Source organism: Balearica regulorum, chromosome 1 (genome assembly GCF_011004875.1).
Source record: "Balearica regulorum gibbericeps isolate bBalReg1 chromosome 1, bBalReg1.pri, whole genome shotgun sequence".
NCBI lineage: Eukaryota > Metazoa > Chordata > Aves > Gruiformes > Gruidae > Balearica > Balearica regulorum.
In genome coordinates this window covers 152,302,218-152,319,201 of record NC_046184.1, presented here as the reverse complement: position 1 = coordinate 152,319,201, position 16,984 = coordinate 152,302,218, and the positions used below count along the sequence as shown (strand labels likewise).

The 16,984-nt window shown below is 37.0% G+C and overlaps 1 protein-coding gene across 20 annotated transcripts in view; it reads left to right on the top strand.

Moving 5' to 3' along the window:
• MCF2L (MCF.2 cell line derived transforming sequence like) overlaps positions 1–16,984 on the top strand; it is a 164,597-nt gene that overhangs the window by 134,753 nt on the left and 12,860 nt on the right. For all 20 annotated transcript variants that reach the window (XR_012832987.1, XR_012832981.1, XR_012832985.1 and 17 more), the window contains 15 exons: positions 511–660; positions 1,347–1,471; positions 3,251–3,365; positions 4,325–4,444; positions 5,306–5,497; positions 5,713–5,904; positions 6,623–6,782; positions 6,931–7,001; positions 8,030–8,106; positions 9,156–9,222; positions 12,211–12,326; positions 13,273–13,342; positions 14,529–14,621; positions 14,774–14,866; positions 16,395–16,520. Coding sequence is in view for 15 of the 20 variants with exons in the window: in XM_075739768.1 (XP_075595883.1) it covers positions 511–660; positions 1,347–1,471; positions 3,251–3,365; positions 4,325–4,444; positions 5,306–5,497; positions 5,713–5,904; positions 6,623–6,782; positions 6,931–7,001; positions 8,030–8,106; positions 9,156–9,222; positions 12,211–12,326; positions 13,273–13,342; positions 14,529–14,621; positions 14,774–14,866; positions 16,395–16,520 (1,767 nt within the window). In the remaining 5 variants the exon portion in view is untranslated. The remainder of the gene's footprint in view (positions 1–510; positions 661–1,346; positions 1,472–3,250; positions 3,366–4,324; positions 4,445–5,305; positions 5,498–5,712; positions 5,905–6,622; positions 6,783–6,930; positions 7,002–8,029; positions 8,107–9,155; positions 9,223–12,210; positions 12,327–13,272; positions 13,343–14,528; positions 14,622–14,773; positions 14,867–16,394; positions 16,521–16,984) is intronic.

The following is a 16,984-nucleotide window of genomic DNA, read 5'->3' as shown; positions in this document are numbered from 1 at the left end:
TAAGTCTTAAGTTTTTGTTTCAACTTTTCAAGTTTAATGAACCCTTCTGTTTTGTACCCTGTCGTTTATAAAACAGATTCCAAGTGATGCAAGTCAACTTGCTCGGAGTGAGAAGATGTTCCCCATGGTACTTAGTCATCTTAGAGAAAAAAATATGAGTAATAATTCGGGAGTGGTTTTCTGAACACTGGGAGCAAAGGAGCTACAGTGTATTATTGTGTTGAGGTTTATTGGTTTTGCTACGAGAAAGAAAAAGCTCAAGTTGTAGAATAACTCCAGATTATAAAAAATATGAGGAAGATATACCTGATACGAACCTAGGAAAAACATACAATTAAGGAATTAATGGTGACGGTATCTGTTGCTTGCAAAATTATACTTTGCCATTTTTCAGTCTCGTAATTCATCTGCTCGGGTTTGTTTTGTGAGTTATATTTTGTGTGTATGTGTCTGTTTATAGATATGCATGTGATGAGCATGAAACATCATTAATGGTTTTTATTCCAAAAGGCTATAGAAGGTTTCGCCCAAAAGGTTAAGCAAACAGCTCAGATTCTTCAGTCCTTTGGGACTGAGCTGGCTGAAACAGAACTACCAAATGATGTGCAATCAACCAGCTCCCTTCTTGCAGCACACACAGAAAAGAAGGACAAAATGAAGGTATGTAATTTTTGTAAAGATGCTGTCTTCTATTTAAACTGTGTTTTAATTTATAGCTAATAATATTAATAGAAAATCTGGAGAATGTTAATAGACAATAATAATGTGAAACATTGAAATCTTATTGAACTTGTTTTGCTTGGTTTGATGTTAAAAATCCTTTTTGCATTCAAAAATTACATGTCTTGAGGCTAAGTTTGCTTATGTACAAATGCATAATAATTTGTATGTGGAAACAGAAATTCCTTTAAGTAGTGGTGTATTTAAGTTGTAGTTTTGTTTGCAACAAGAAATTGTATTTGCATGCATATGAAAATACATGACCATTTTGAAGTATGGAGAAACGTTCTTTCAAATTGGCTTAAATGAAAACTATTCGGGGTTTGTAAACTGCATCTAAAACTTTTGAGATATTTGTAGCCTAAGGAGATGCTAGAAGGCAATCTATCATGAAAATTCAACTCGGTTACACTGAGGTCTTAAGATGGTAAACATAGAAAAAGCTGATGTTTAGCATCTACTGTCTGTATTTGTTGTCAAACACTGCTTTTAATCAAACTATGCTTGCTCTATTGGTGTTAAAACAAAATCCTTTTTCCAGTTTGGTGCCTTATGAAGTCTGCTTAAAAAAAACAAAAACAGCATCACACAACTAGAGTGTGTGGGTGTTTTGTTTTGTTTTGTAGGAGGATATCAGGTTAGCAGTAGAACAGGGAGACGATATCCTTGGAAGTATTACAAAACCAGTTACTGAGAATCCTGAATATAAACTGAATCAAGATCAGCTAGACAATCAAACAACGGTAGAAAGGTGAGAGGAGCGAAATATTGGACGTGCTGCTTTTCTGGGTTTTTTGACCCCTTCCCAGTTCTTTTACTTAATTCCATACGCATGCTTAGCAAAAAGCAAACATTACAGTGTGAACATATAAAAGGTACTTTCAGAAACAGCTCCTGCTGTGAGATCTGCCCTGAGCAAAGTAAACCCCTCATGTTCATTACTGGGTCACCTGGATGTAAGGAAATAGGGGATGAGGTTTGAGTTTCAGTACCAACAAAGCAATGCTGTTATTTTTTTCTCTTTTTTGTCAGATTTGTCAGATATAGTTGAACAGCTTTTTCTTATTCTAAAGAATATCGATGCTTTGTTTAGAGACTAAAGTGCAATCCAAGGAAATCTTGCAGGAGGGGAAGGCAGAAGTGATACCTCTCTTCTTTTCAGTAGATTTGTCCACTTTCATTAAGTCCTTTTGAATTGAAGTGGGAGGTTTCTTTTTCTTTAAACCTGCCTGAAGGGGCTTCCAATATTGCTGATATCTTGTTGTTAGTAGCCTTTAAAAGGCTACTGGGGAGTACACCGCTCTTGAAGTATCTATGCACAAACTTCCTATATACTTCCTTTGGGCATATAAGTAATAGATGTTGCTTTCCTTTGCTCCCCCTCCATCCCCCCCTTAGATTACTGACAGTTTTGGAGACATTATATCACAATAGCACAGATGTAAATTTGCACAAAGCTATGAAAGCATAGCTCATTTCCCCCAGGCAGTATTCTGCATTCTTTTTTTGTCTGTCATTCCCTGTTTCTGTTACACTTGGGCTGACTTTTCCTTCCAAATAACTGTCCATTCCAATCCACAAAGCTTGGCAGAAGTCACTTTTTTTGGTCAGTGTTGCTATCGGCTATCCGAAGGACAATTGGGGTGGAGGTTGCTAATTTATCCAAAATGTTCCCACTCAATAAAATATCTGATGGAAGTTGGAACAAACTCTGTGTGAGTGTCCCCTGGACTGTTTTTTTTAAATCAGTTTTCACTTGTAAATTCAGAGTTCATCTTTGTGCTATTAAAGACAAAAGTTCATTAAAAACCTGATGTTTGGCCTTCCCTGGTTGCAGCCTAAGTACAGCAAAGCATGCTGTAAAGATAAATCCATAGGGTACCATTCTGTCAAATGCAATATTAGAAGATAATTTGAAAAGTAAAAGTTTCAAGGCATTCACCACAATTACAATTGAAGAAGGCTCTTTTCATCGTAGTACTGCTGTACGCTTGCCTGTGATATTTAAGTAGTAACTTTGCTCAGAAGAGGAGAAGCGATGACCTTCAGGTTTATTATGAGCCTTGCTCCGAGGAATGAAATGTAAGGGCAGCTGGCTGGTCACACACAGCAGTACGAATTTTTGCCTGAATTTTTCCTTATAGCCCAAGGCTTGGGTTCCTCTGGGTCCTAGGCCACACACATTTGCATGTTTTATTTATGTTTGCTAGCCCCAGGTCACCATGTCCCCAGGCCAGAGCTGAGAAATAGTACATGCAGCAGCTAGCTTCAAATCAGCACTTGCTGTTTTTTTCAGAAATTAATGTTTATGTTGGTTTCAGTTTTACAACAATGTTTTTCTAGGAAACAATTCTGTATGATACTCAAAAAAGTTTCCTGTATCCAGTTTATTTTTTCTGGAAAATAATGCTTTGGGGAGGCTTTTTGTTTACTGTGGAAGATTGTATTGTACCTTGAAGGTTGCAGCCATCATTCTTACAGTTTTTTGGTTTGGTTTTTTTGTTGGTTTGTGTTTGGGTTTTTTTTAAAGGCTTCTGGCTCAATTACATGAAACGGAGACAGCCTTTGATGAGTTTTGGATTAAGCATCAGCAAAAACTTGAGCAGTGTCTGCGCCTTCGGAATTTTGAACAGAATTTTAGAGAGGTGAGAACTTCTCAATGGCAAGTCAATATTTGGTAATATAGAAATGATTCAGAAGAAAATACTTCCCCCTCTTGTTTTTGCAGCTCTTGCATGTGCTTGAAGGTTTTCTCCGATCTTTTTCTTGTGCGTGTCCTTACTTGACATCCTGCTATCTTTACTACCTTGAACACTTGCCTATAGAGACATAATAGCGTCTCTTCTGCAGTCTTATGATTTTTTTTTTTCCACAGGCTCAGCAGTGTATAAGCATTTAAAAACTCCTTTGAAACCTGTTCACCACCACAGAAGCATAATATGCTGGCTGCAAACCTTTCATCTTGCCAATAGGCCCTTTTAGACTTACCTAAGCCTTCTGGCTGAAATGTTATAAAACAGTCTCCAACACTGTGGGTGGGAAGTTGCAACCACACTGTTAGAAACTGGGTGGAGGCTCAACTACAGTTTTTACAGCCAGTTTCTGATCTCATGTTAGTTTAACTCGTATGCCTGATGGCACCTACAGTCAATTTACTCTGGTGTAGCTGATCTCAGAGCACGGCCCCTGTGTCTCCATGGGAGCAATGCTCAGAAACCCTCTTACAAGTGTGTGTCTGTCTCTCTCTCAACCAATTGTTAGGGTGAAGACCTCTCCCTCATGTTTTGCTGTTTATGTTGATGTCACTCTATTATTGTTTTCTGGTAAAAGCAAGATCATAAATGTTTCCTGAGCATTAGTTTTCCTGCTTTTTTTTTTTTTCAGTACCAGGAAATGGCATTACTTCACTGCCTTTTCTTTGTATTTGTTTTCATTTTTAATTGGGCATAAGGGTGGGCTGACAAAAATGTGATTTGTCTCTCTGCCCCAGTAACCCCATAATACGAGTCACCTGGCTGGAAACAGTGGCTATCAGCTATATAACTGATGGGTCTCCAGAGTTGTGGAATTGTCTTCATTGATACATGGCTATGTCTCATTTCAGGTCAAAGCAGCTTTGGATATTGTGTCCGAGAGACTGTCTGCTTTCACAGATGTGGGAAACAGCTGTTCACATGTGGAACACATTTTGAAAGATCTTGCCAACTTTGAAGAAAAATCACGTGTAAGAACTCTGCGAGTCTCCTTACTTTCTAGTATGACCATGCATGGGTGGAGGGGAACAGTATTTGGTTATTGAGTATATCTTGTAAGTAGAGCTTAAGTGAGAACAGGGCAGAATCAGTGTCTCAAGTAATACACAGAAGGAATTTGGAATAAAGTCTTTAACCATTGGAGCAGCCCAGTTCTCGGGCATCCCTCAACAAAGAGCAGAGTGACCAGTCACAAAGTCGGTGTGATCGGTCCATGGAAGAATTGCACGAAGTGTCTACACAGCCAGGTTCTGCACTTAGTGATCAAGGGCCCACTTGCATTCCTATTAAAGCCACTTATTTCATTAAATCTCACAAATGAGAAAGCTGTGTATTGAATGTACAATATGTTAAAAGATGACCAACAGAAACATACACTCTGAACAATGTAGAAGGGAAACTTATTATGATCTGTGCTTCACAGTAAAATATATAGCTCTGTAAGTCAGGTCGTTGCTCTTGAGACTGAGGTGGATTCAAATTTTGGTTCAGATTGCTGCTGGACTTCAAATTGCATACATATGCACACAAACTCGCTGCTCAATAACTAAGGCATAGAAGGACCTTATGTGAGCAGTTCCCTCACAAAGGCCATATGATTAAACTCATTAACATTTCTGAAGTATTATGATAAGGAGGAATAAAAGTTCTTGGGCATCTGGGAAGACGGAAAATCACTTTTATTTATTAAGCAAGGCAACCGTTAACTAAAGATGTGTTCTATAGCAACATGTGTATTTTGCTGCATAAAACCAAATGGTATAATTTTTTTTTTTTTTTCATTGATGTTGACCTGAGAAAAGATGTACCTAAATCAATGCTTACTGTTTTAGGAAACTATAGCAAAAGCCAGAATGCTAGCCTCAGAGGGCGATGCTTTTATTCAAAGCAATCATTATGCTGTGGACTCCATTATTCCAAAATGTGGTGAACTTCATCATCTCTGTGATGCCCTTGCTACTGAGACAGAACGGAGGAGGAATCTTCTTAACAAATCTCTAGAACTGCATGGCTTACTAGAAAAGGTAAATTTTGTATGGAACAGCTGTTTCCCATCTTGTTTGCTAAAACCTCAGTCAACCAGTTGTCATAACGGCAGGTAAAAATATCTGAGTGTGCTGGAAGTTTTCTCCTTAAATAGGTGAATACATCACAAATGAAGGTATGAAATGTTTTAGACCTCTTAGTGTTTTGTGCTGACATCGGTGCATTCTGAGCCTGTTCTTTTCTCTGTTTCTAGTCCATGAAGTGGTGTGATGAAGGAATCTATCTGCTGGCTTCGCAGCCGGTAGACAAGTGTCAGTCTCAGGATGGTGCAGAATCAGCCTTACAGGAGATTGAGAAATTTCTGGACACTGGTGTGGGCAATAAAATCAAGGAGTTGAATAAAATTTACAGAGAGTATGCACACATCCTCAGTGAGGACCTAAAGGTACCAGAAGATGTTTGTGTGTATCCGTGTGTCCATTTGTTGATGTTAGAATTGATCTCTTGCATGGCCGTTGATAAAGCTAATAGTCAGTACTAGAAGTTATACCTGGGAACTGGAAAGCCAACACATTTCCCTACCTGAGGTGCTAGTCCTGTCATATCTTTGGATAAGTATCAAGGGCTTCAGAGCGTTTTAATAACTACTTCCAATTTTTCACATAATAGGATTGCTTTTAAAAAAAAAATATCTCCCAAGTGAGTATTTTTTGATATCTTTTTTTTTTTTTTAATGTGGCCAAAATGTGCTTGTCCTTGATATTTGTATGAATTCTGCTTTGTAACTATTTTCTTTTCTTTTTTTAAGAACTTGAGAATATGTCTGTTTCCTCTTGGTTGATCTCTTCGTGTAGCAGAATCATTAGATACTGTCAAGAAAATTTTTCCCTGTTTTTTTTTTTTTAAATTGAAACCTGAACTACATTGGTTTCTTTACAGCAAGCACACAAAATGTTTTATGAAGTGATGTTCCAATTTTTAAGTCTACTAAATGACTGTAAATTATGCCTTGTTAGGAGTGAAGAGTAGGGTAATATTTTTATACATGGTATAAAAGCAATCGCAATTTCAAAGCAATGTGCTGTAAATGGCAGTGTAGCTTGTTGATAGGTCTCTGACAGGGATTTTTTTGGTTTTGTTTTTTGTTTCTGTGGCAATGGTAGGAGCATGTGCAAAAGGTTTTCCAGAAGCAAGAAAGTATGGAAGAAATGTTTCAAAAGAGACAAGTAAGTCTTAAGAAACTGGCAGCCAAGCAGACACGTCCTGTTCAGCCAGTTGCACCAAGACCTGAAGCCTTTGTAAAATCTCCTTGTACCTCTCCAGGTAAGTAACTGTAGTAGCCTTTAACTTATTTTTTGTGCTATGCTGAGAAACTTAAAGAAACTTTCAGCTGTAATTTGTGGTTGCACAAACATCTGGGTCAGATCTGCTCAAGTTCTCACTGCTGTTTGATTCTGGTTTACGTGCTTAGGTCTTCAAAGAGAATATGTATCCAACTCAGAAAGCAGTGCACTTCGGAGGGTAAACTACAGAAGAGGAAAGGTAATTTTTTTCTTTGGGCTTTTCATGCACATACTGCTTAAGAAAGTCATAATACAATGGAATATTCCCGAACCTCAAGAAGAATGAGGCAATTCCACTGAAAAAGTGATGGTATTACCCCCATCGAAGTAGCTCTGGTGAAACAGTCATGTGGTTTAAATAGAGGCTGCTTTATTGCTGGGCTGGGTATGAGGGAAGGTAAAGTAAATAGTTGCCTATATTAAGAAAAATGTTAGGGGCAGCAAAATATAAAATCTATGAACAGGAAACATTTATTATTTGCCAGTAGTAATTGGCTACTCTTAAAACTGGCAAAAGTGAAGAGGTAGTTGTCGTTGGCTCCAAGACAGCTTCACCTGACCTGAGGGGTTGCCATTCCCAAGTGGGGATGGTCTTCCTGCCCCGCCTCCGGCAAGGAAAGTAACCTGACAGCAGCAACAGAACCAAGTAGTTTCCCACTGGGTTAGAGAGTTGAATCAACTCAGCGGAGGTTCAGCAAGAGACAATGCAAGGAGGAAGGCAGGACCGCATGACCAGTAGGGACAACAGTTGGAGAAAAGGGTTGGTTTGAGGGGGGATTGAAAGAACCTCTCATTTTTTCAGCAAGCTGTAATTAGGTCAGCCATTACAGTAGAAGTTGTAAGAGTGAACTTCTGTGTCAAGTTAGGAGGTTACCAGAAAGTTAGCACAGTACTTCATTTTTAGCTTGGAAAACAGACTAAGGCCAGTGTTGCCTCCAAGATTATGCTGATGCTCTGATGTTGTCTTCCTGGAAAGGGGCCTCGAACCACGGTCTTTTCTAAGCTGGCCTTTCATGGAGAGCTCCCTGTGTCTAAATGTTCTTGTGTGCTTCAAGAACTTCAGGTTGACTTGGATCTTTTTGCTGCATTCTTGCCTTCATTTTTAATGGAGTACAGTCTTTCCTGTGAAAACACATGCAAGTAGAGCCGAATGCAAAACTCTGTATTTTAAATCTGTGATGCTGTGATGATTTTTTGTTGTTGTTGTTTGTTTGTTTCCTTCTTTAGAGTGAAATGACTGAACTCCATCAAAGCAGAGGAGGCTCTACAATGGATGATGAAGAAAACCTAGCTGTGTTACGGCAGTAAGTATATTTTGATAAACAAAAAATGCCTTTTCTCTGATTTGATTCCAGCAAAGGCTGAGTTTGGCTAAGGATTTGATAAGACAAGTATGCTCTGAATTAAGCCTCAGTGCTTTTTGAAATGCATTGGCTGTGCTCTGTACACAGAGGAAGATGTTTCAGTCTGTTTGCAGCATTATTTATAGTTTATATAGTACCAGACTCTAGTTTTGCTGCAGAGAGGTGATGCTATGGCAGGGTAATTACATATCTTCATTTCAGAGATGACGTAGTTTTGAGTAATAAGCCTCCTGTAAATCTATCGGAAGTTTTGGTCTCCATGCTTCAGAAGACTTTGTCTTTTTATTTGACTGTTTTTTAGTCCCTGTTTTGATAAATGTTATGAAAAATCACTTTCTTACATAAAAGCTAAGCAGCAACACTTATATTAAAAAAATAGCCACCTGCAATGTATATAGCAGAGCTTGTGTTTCTACCTGTAAACTGAATACTTGTACTGTATTTTCACTGTTACAACCACATGTTAAATCATACAAAATCACAAGAGGATGGGCTTGGGGGGAAGCATGCTTGCTTGACCATTAAGAAAATTAAACTTAAAGCAGCATTGTGATATTGAAAGTGTGCTCTATATGCCTCTAATTTAAAATGACCGGTGTGACTTTAAGTCTGTATTTGATAGTCCTGTGCAGCTCTCACTCCAGCTCCTGTAATACTTGCAAACACAGCATAACCAGATTTTGTATGTACAATGATAAAATGTTTCGCTGCTTCAATTCAGTTGTTACAGCACTTAAAATTATACATTTGACTTTTTTCCTGTTTAAACACATTTTCGAGAATTTTAAAATGTTTTGAAAATACATACTCCTCAATAAGGATATATATAAACTGTTGACAGAAATATCCGTGAAACATCACATTTTCCATTACCTGGAAATTGATCTTTTATTGTCTGAAGTAAAGTGGAAACACAGACAAAGTTAATGTTGCCTCATTACTTTACACAAGTGAATAGGCCTGCCTTAATTGTCATTCTTTGTGTACAGGCATGTAATTAATGAACTTATTGAGACTGAACGAGCATATGTGGAAGAACTTCTCTGTGTTCTTGAGGTAAAGATTAAGTTTTACTGGGGCTTTTAGTGAATCTATTTATCTCTTCCATTTTGTGGATGCTCTTAAGCTTTCCTTATCACTGTAATGCTTGTCCCGTCAAACAATTGTGACTGCTACATCTTTCCTCTCTCATTGTATTTTTCACAGAGGCAGCAATGTGCAATTTTTTTTTCTGGAAATATTCATGCAACTAGGATTTTGTATTAGAAAACAAATTGGGCAGAAAATAAGATATACCTATCTATTTAGGTTAAACACAGTGAGATTCGTGATGATCACTGTTTCCTGCAAAAGTTTCATGGGTCAACTCCAGGAAGGTTGTGTCACACAGGAATGTGAATCTGCATTGAGAAAATCTCGTGTCAGAGGAGAAAACTTGTTTCTTGCATCTCTTTTTGCATATCTTTAAGTCATCTTCCAAATGTCTTGGATACAACTGTGGCAACAGAGTGCGTTGTAATAATAATACCTTGATTCAAAACTGTAAAGGAAACAAAGGTGTTCCCTTCGCTCCACACTTGTGGAGGCACAATTGTAGTACTGATGACTGAGTTGCTTGTATAAATACGCTGCAGTATTCTGTGTTGTTCCTCAAGTTTGTTAAGTCTTCAGACATGCATGTGTCATTTTGTTGTAGTCCAATTTGACTGTAGGAGGTGATGAAGCTGCAGATAACTGAGGCTGAAATATTTCTGTCAGGATGAATTGGAATTGAGCCAAGTGTATACTCTTGGTGTCCATGCCAATGTTAAGTTCCTATATATGAGCTGTCTTAAGCTATGGACTGGAAGTGGTAATTTCTGAGTACATACCTTTAAGTAAGAGTACTGTATGAGGGTTTTGAACTCCAGTCTTGCTTTTGCCTAGTTTGTGCTCAGCTTCCCATAGCATTTATGTTCTGGGTCCGGTCCAAGTGCTAGGAAGTGTTGATGACAGTAGGATGGTCGTATCTGACGTGCGGTGATAAAGCAAGGTAGGTTTGGAGTGGACCTTAATGATCACTTTATTCCCTGGTTTTGTATGCAGTTATATCGGTACAGTTCTGTTCATAAAATCAAGACTTGAATAATTGGAGGATTTTTGGTCCTTACTGCTGCTACTGGAGGGTTGTTGCAGAATCTATTCCTCTGGTATTATTCTTGTTTTGCATAGACTGTAGTACAACCCTTGTCTCGCTAGGCCAAGCTGTCTTAGTTTTCTGCCAGTGTGATAGACTCTCCAGTGCTCTGATCGTGCCAGGCATTCTTTTTGTGTGCCTCCTTGCAGTTTAAGATTCATGTCTCTTGAACTTGGGTGACTGGGACTGCCAACAGTAATTCTGGATCAGATCCTTGCTGAGGTATGGTTCAATGGCAGTCTTCCAGCTTTTGAGCAATTCTAGTTATTATCCGATTAGTTCTGGCTATTCTCCCACTTCCTTTGTTTCTCCTATTCTATTAATCTTCCCATTTTTCTTGTAAAATAACCTGATACTCCTTTGTATGGACAGTGTCTCCTATTATTATGTCATATTAAATTGCCACACATTTTCTCTCTGCCAAGGATTCCAATAGAAAAAAAAGTAAGGTACTTCCCAAGATTGATTACTGGGAAACTCCTATAGCTGCTCTTACTCAAGCTTGATAGTTTTTCTTTCATTAATAACCATAGTCATCCCACCTCAGTCTGTGAAAGGCAGTAATTTTTATTGGGGAAAAATATTGGCCTAGTCTATTTTTAGGCATTGTGTTCAACTCTTTTTTCCATTTACTTCCATGCTTTTAGAACAGCTTTATATATTCTTAAAGATTAAATGATCCCTGCGACTGCATGCAATAGCTTTCCCTCTCCTTGCTTAAAACATAAGTACTGCAGGCATAGTAAACCGTCAAGGGTTTTTATATTGAGTTTTTAAAATAAGTACTGCATCAGCCTGGAGTAAAAAAAAAAAAAAGGTCAAAAGGTTTTTGTCAATGTATGGATTTCATGCGTTCGTTCTTTCAGAATTCCAAAGCACTGTGCTCTGTCAGGTTTGTTTTCACCTGAGCTGCGTTAGGTACCCCTTCTTTAACCTATTCTTGGCTTTGCTGCTATGTTCAGCATCATCTTTACTCCTAGTGGAAATGAATCGTTCTCTTCATGCATGTGTTCATTGCATCTAAACTGCATGGTGACCACAGTTGTTCATTCCCTGTTAATTTTTTTTAACTCCATTTTATGTAAATGCTTTTTATCTTTTTTTAAGTCTATACCACCTTTTGTTGTTTTTTTTTTCCTTCCTCCCTTCTCTTTCAGACTGCATTTTGCTATTTGGAGGAGAAATATGGGAGAGGTACCAATGGTTAGCTATCTGTGAGCTCCAGCATCTTTCACTACACTGTTTTTTTTTTTTGATGTTTGAGAAAAAAATACTCAGATTTTTAAAGGAATGTTTCTGATTTAAAAAAAAAAAAATCTAATCATTGTCCTATCCGAATCCTATGCTTGAATTCTTGAGGCTAAGATGTCAGAATCTAATGTTATGACTTTTGGTACCAAAGCCAATGAAAATGTCTTAAAGATAGAATTTGCAGCTTAATGGTTTCTGTTACCTGCAGAAATAGCTACCATCAGCTTGTTCCCTTATACTAATAGCTAGGAGTAGCATGAAGGTTTGCGCGCGTACTGTAATCGTGGCTTTAAACTCAGATGTGTAAAGCCTTAACAGAAAAAGTACAAACTATAATTTGTAAGCAATAGGGGAATACGTAGCCTTTGCTTGGTGGAAATGGTTGCAAACTTCGTTTCATCCTTCTTAACGAAAATTGCAGTAATTATTCAAGTGTCTTTCTAAAGGCTATAGGTGTGTCTTATTGGACTGATGGAAAAACAGAATTTGTAAACTTTTTTGCATGATTAATACTGAGCTCTTTCTTTACTATCAGCCTGCAGGCAGACTGCCTTGTCAGAGAGATAAGTACTGCAAGTAGAGAGAGATAATCAGTGTGCCTCTCTCCTGTGTTGCAGGGTTATGCTGCAGAGATGGACAATCCCTTAATGGCTCATCTCATTTCACCAGAACTCCAAAATAAGAAGGATATCTTGTTTGGGAATATGGAAGAAATTTATCACTTTCACAACAGGTGAGGTTTTGCATTCAGATCTAAAAGTAGTGTTTGGATGGGATTCTTCACTCTTTCTTTTAATGTGATTTAAATTACTAAAGGATCCTTACTGAGTCCCACTTGGCTATCTGGTGTGTCAAAATTCATATTGCATAGAAGAGGAAAAGCAAAATATCTATAAAAGTTGAGCAAAGCTGTGCGAAACTTTATTTACATGTTTGCAGTACACAGGTAAAATTTTGCATTGTGGTCCTCTTCCTGGAGAAAGGTACTGGGATCTGGTTACAAGCTAATTAAAGCAAGATTGGTTTGGGTTTCTTTTTTTTATGAAATTTGCTATGGAAAGTAAATTATTATTCTAAACCACAAGTTCTCAACTCTTATATCTGGTTGAGGTTGGTTAATTTTATACTTGTGTGACCTCTATCTGAAGTTTGAATCCTTGCTGCTAAAGAGTTATGTCTTCACAGGATAATATTTAAATTGGTAGAAAAGCGAATTGTTTTCAAGAGGAGTTAAGCATATTAAATAGCAGTTTCTTATTCAGGCAAAAATAGACTGGAAGTTTTGCCACTGAATTTTTTGGGTGGGTTTTTTTGTTTGAGGAGGTGGGATTTGGTTCATTTGTTTGCTTTGTGGTGTTTGGTAGTATTCAGTAGGAAAAACCCAAACACTTTAAACAGTACAAATCCTGCTGCTGAATACATAAGGCAAGGAAACAAAATCTCCCTTCCCTCCCCAATTTTACCTTTGATTTCAGTAGTAGCAACAGCAAGCTAAAAGGAATTAGTCAGAATGTTCATTTTAATTTGCTACCACTTTTTAAGTATATGATCTAGAAGAGTTTAGTTTTGTATTACAAAACTACAACTCTGTTTCCAAAAGTTTAGAAAATGAATTGTGAGAATGTAGACATTTTCTACAACTTTTAACATGTACTCTAAGACAATCTTCTTCCTCACAGAATATTCTTGAGAGAACTAGAAAACTATGTAGAATACCCAGAACTAGTAGGACGGTGCTTTCTGGATCAGGTATGTGTCACCTTTTGCTGGCATTTCATTCATAAGCCCCTCTAGGACTGAAACCTATGAGAGTGATTTTCACATAGTAATTGCCACCACATCCCCTTTGTTTCTCTTAAACAGGTAACAGTTTGGGAATGTAGGTGTTAACTGGAGTTGGGGGTATTTTCTGCTTTGTGGGGTTATTAATTTTGTTAGAAAGAGCTACTACCTTGTAGAAAGAAAACTGTTTTATTAAAGTGGCAGTTAAGGAAACATGAAGAGGGGTCATGCACTGCATTGTTTCATATCACTATAAATAGTTGGTTTACTTGGTTAGATTTCTTTACTGGATTTTGTTGTTGTTTTCTTATTCTCTTTAAAGAGTACACCTCAACAGAGTAAGTAAAAAATATTTTTATTCTGAAAATAAAAAGCTATGACAGAATTAAACTTTTTTAATCTGGGATTTATTAAACAATGAGTCTCACCCATAGGATACTAAAGGCTAAATAGGAATCTGTTTATGGAAATGCTACCTATTGATGCTCTAAAACTCCTGGGGGAAGCCATCTTTCCCCCTCCTATTTACTGGCTACATCTGTGGAGATGCTGTTTCCTAACACTGAGGGACAGAGGTACTTCTGTGCCTGCTGATTTCCTACTTAGTCTTTCCTTTATATCTATAGTTACTATGATATTTTCAACAGTCTTGTTTCCTCTTGCTTTCAACAAGTGTTGAAGTCATGCTATTTAGTTGCTGAAGTGATAAGGAGCAACAAACTGCTTGGTCTACCTTAGTGCAACTCCTAGTGAAAAACACATTCATAAAATGAAAATGTATAACGAAAAAGGGCAAAGACTTTTAAAATAAGTTGCACACAGGGACTCATGGTTGGGCATTCACAGAAGTATTTTTCATATTGTAATAGAAATATATTTGTAAATATAATATATGCTTCTTTGTAAGGTGCTTAACGTTCAACAGAAGCAAAATTAACAGCAACATTTTATTCTGAAGTTCCAAGTACAAAGTTAGTAGCCATTACAAAATCAGTGATTTTGAATAATTGTTTTTTGCTTGGGATGCCTCAAGGAATTGCTTTTTTGTTGTTGTTTTGTCATAGCCTTATTAATTACGAAAAAAAATCTTACAAACTTTGTCTATTAAAGTCACAAGAATTTATTAACTTTTTGCTTGTCTCCCCAATTTCAGATGGAAGATTTCCAGATTTATGAAAAATACTGTCAAAATAAACCTCGATCTGAAAGTTTGTGGAGGCAGTTTTCAGATTCTGTATTCTTTCAGGTATGCTTGCTGGAGTCTCTAAAATAATTGTGGTTTTGGTTTTGTTGTGGTTCGATTTTTGTTTGGTTGGGGTTTTTTATTATTTAATTATCTCAAGAACAAATAAGAAAAATATTGATTAGTGTCCTGATGAAATCCAACACTGATTACAGGAATGTCAAAGGAAACTTGATCACAAGCTCAGTTTGGACTCATACTTGCTGAAACCCGTTCAAAGAATAACCAAGTACCAATTATTGCTAAAGGTACGTGTTACCAAACTATAGTACTGACGTGTGTGTGTGTATATACACTATATGTATATATACTATATGCTACTATTGCTAAAGGTATGTGTTACCAAACTACACTAAACTATTAAGTACATTTTGTGGGTTTGTTTTTTTTTTTTTTAAATGTAGCTTCTCTCAGCCTGCTAGAAAGAAGCCTAAAAGCAGACAGATGTATAAATCGAAACAGAGACAAATCCCAGTCTATGAACTTTCAGCTCGGTTCTTTTCTCTCAACCAAAAAGCTGCTAGTAGACAGGCAAATGTTACATGGAGACACCTTGTGTAACTGCTTTTGCCCTTGTATTTCTGCTGAAGAGAAGAATGAAAAGCTGATTAGGGGAAACAGAAGGACCAAGAAACCTTTGCAACAAAGAAAAGCGAGTATCTGAAGTATTTGTTACTCTTCAGTTATAGTTGCCTCATCCATTTTGCAGGAATTTGCCTTGCTGGGTTCTAGAACATGTACTTGACTGAGAGCACTGTATGGTGTTTTTACAAAGGATGCTGTTGTGATTCACTTAAGCATACTATAATGAAGTGCAAAATGAGAACAATACACTATCATAAATTTTTAAATTAATGTTATACAGTTTTGCCATGTTTGAAATAAGAAATATTTCCCACATAGACACACGTTTCAATAATGGTATTTAACAGTAGTTTAAAAAAAATGCCTCGGACCAGATTTACTCTTGAGTTAAACCTGAGCTTTTAAAGAATTAATTACATTAAGCTTTTGTAAAGAGAGGAGTATTAAAAAGGTTTTTGATTTAAAGTATATTTGCTGCCTGCAGTCCATGAGTAAATGTTTATTCTCATACTATGAAGTCTGGGGGGTTCCATGTGAACTTGCAGCTATGTTTATCTGGATTAAATTGGAAGATGCAGCTTCACCAATAAGCCTTTTGGAGAAGGAATGCCTTTTTAAATGTGTAGACAGTGCTCAGTGCAGTAAGTTTAAGTCTGTTACTAGCATCCCAGACCTCACCATAATTCAAATAAAAGATGAAATTTGTGTATGTTTTTACATTTGTTCACTTCTAAACAGTAACAAATATAAAAAATACCCTTTTTTTTGTTGGTTTGAGGTTTTTTTAGCAATTATGAGGAAAAAAATGTTTGCAAAGTTAGTCTTCTAAAATTCCTAGGCAGAGTTTACAAAACCTCTAGATGAACGAAATACACTTGTCTAATTAGCAGCAGAGATGAGAAGTAAAACTTTAGGGTCTTCTGAATTCCAGCCAGTATTGACTGGATTATATGATATAAAACTTCATATATTGTATATTTTATATTTATATATACCATATATATATACACACACACCAAATATATACCATATATATGTATTATATGGTATAAAACTACTAGATTATATGGTATGAAACTTTACTGGGTAACTTTAAAAACTTAGCCCAAATTCAGTGTTAAAAGGTGAAAGTTTCTAGTTACTGCTGTTTCCAAAGCTAAGCCAGTATGTTGTCATTCCCTGCCCACTCAGGAAATGCTGAAGTACAGTAAGAACTGCGAAGGTGCTGAAGATCTTCAGGAGGCATTAACTTCTATACTGGGTATTCTCAAAGCGGTTAATGATTCTATGCACCAGATAGCCATTACAGGCTATGATGTGAGTAACAGCATTTTTAGCGTCTTTCAAATTTATTTTCATTTATTTCTTAAATATATGTACAGCATACCCCATACTGTGTGCTAATAATGAGAAGAATTTTTTACAAAAGGTGCCTTTAAACTGAATTGTGTAATGAAAAGAATGCAAAATGGATCTCTCTATACTCTTCTGAAGTTTTCCTGCTATGAATAATATTTTGCTCCATCTACCCAAGGTTTTTTTTTTTCTGTGATCTACTTGACACTGAGTTAGAAACTGAAAATCGTCATGAAGAGTCTGGTTTAGGCTACTGCCAAATGGGAATCATTACTAAGTTTTTATATCTATGTGTAAAACTACACCCGAAACTTCCAGTTTAAAAAAAAAACCAAAACCAGACAAAACCCCCAAACAACAAAACACAATGTGAGCAGCTTTGGAGCAGAGTTTGGGGGGGGGCGGGGGATGGACCTAAACAACCA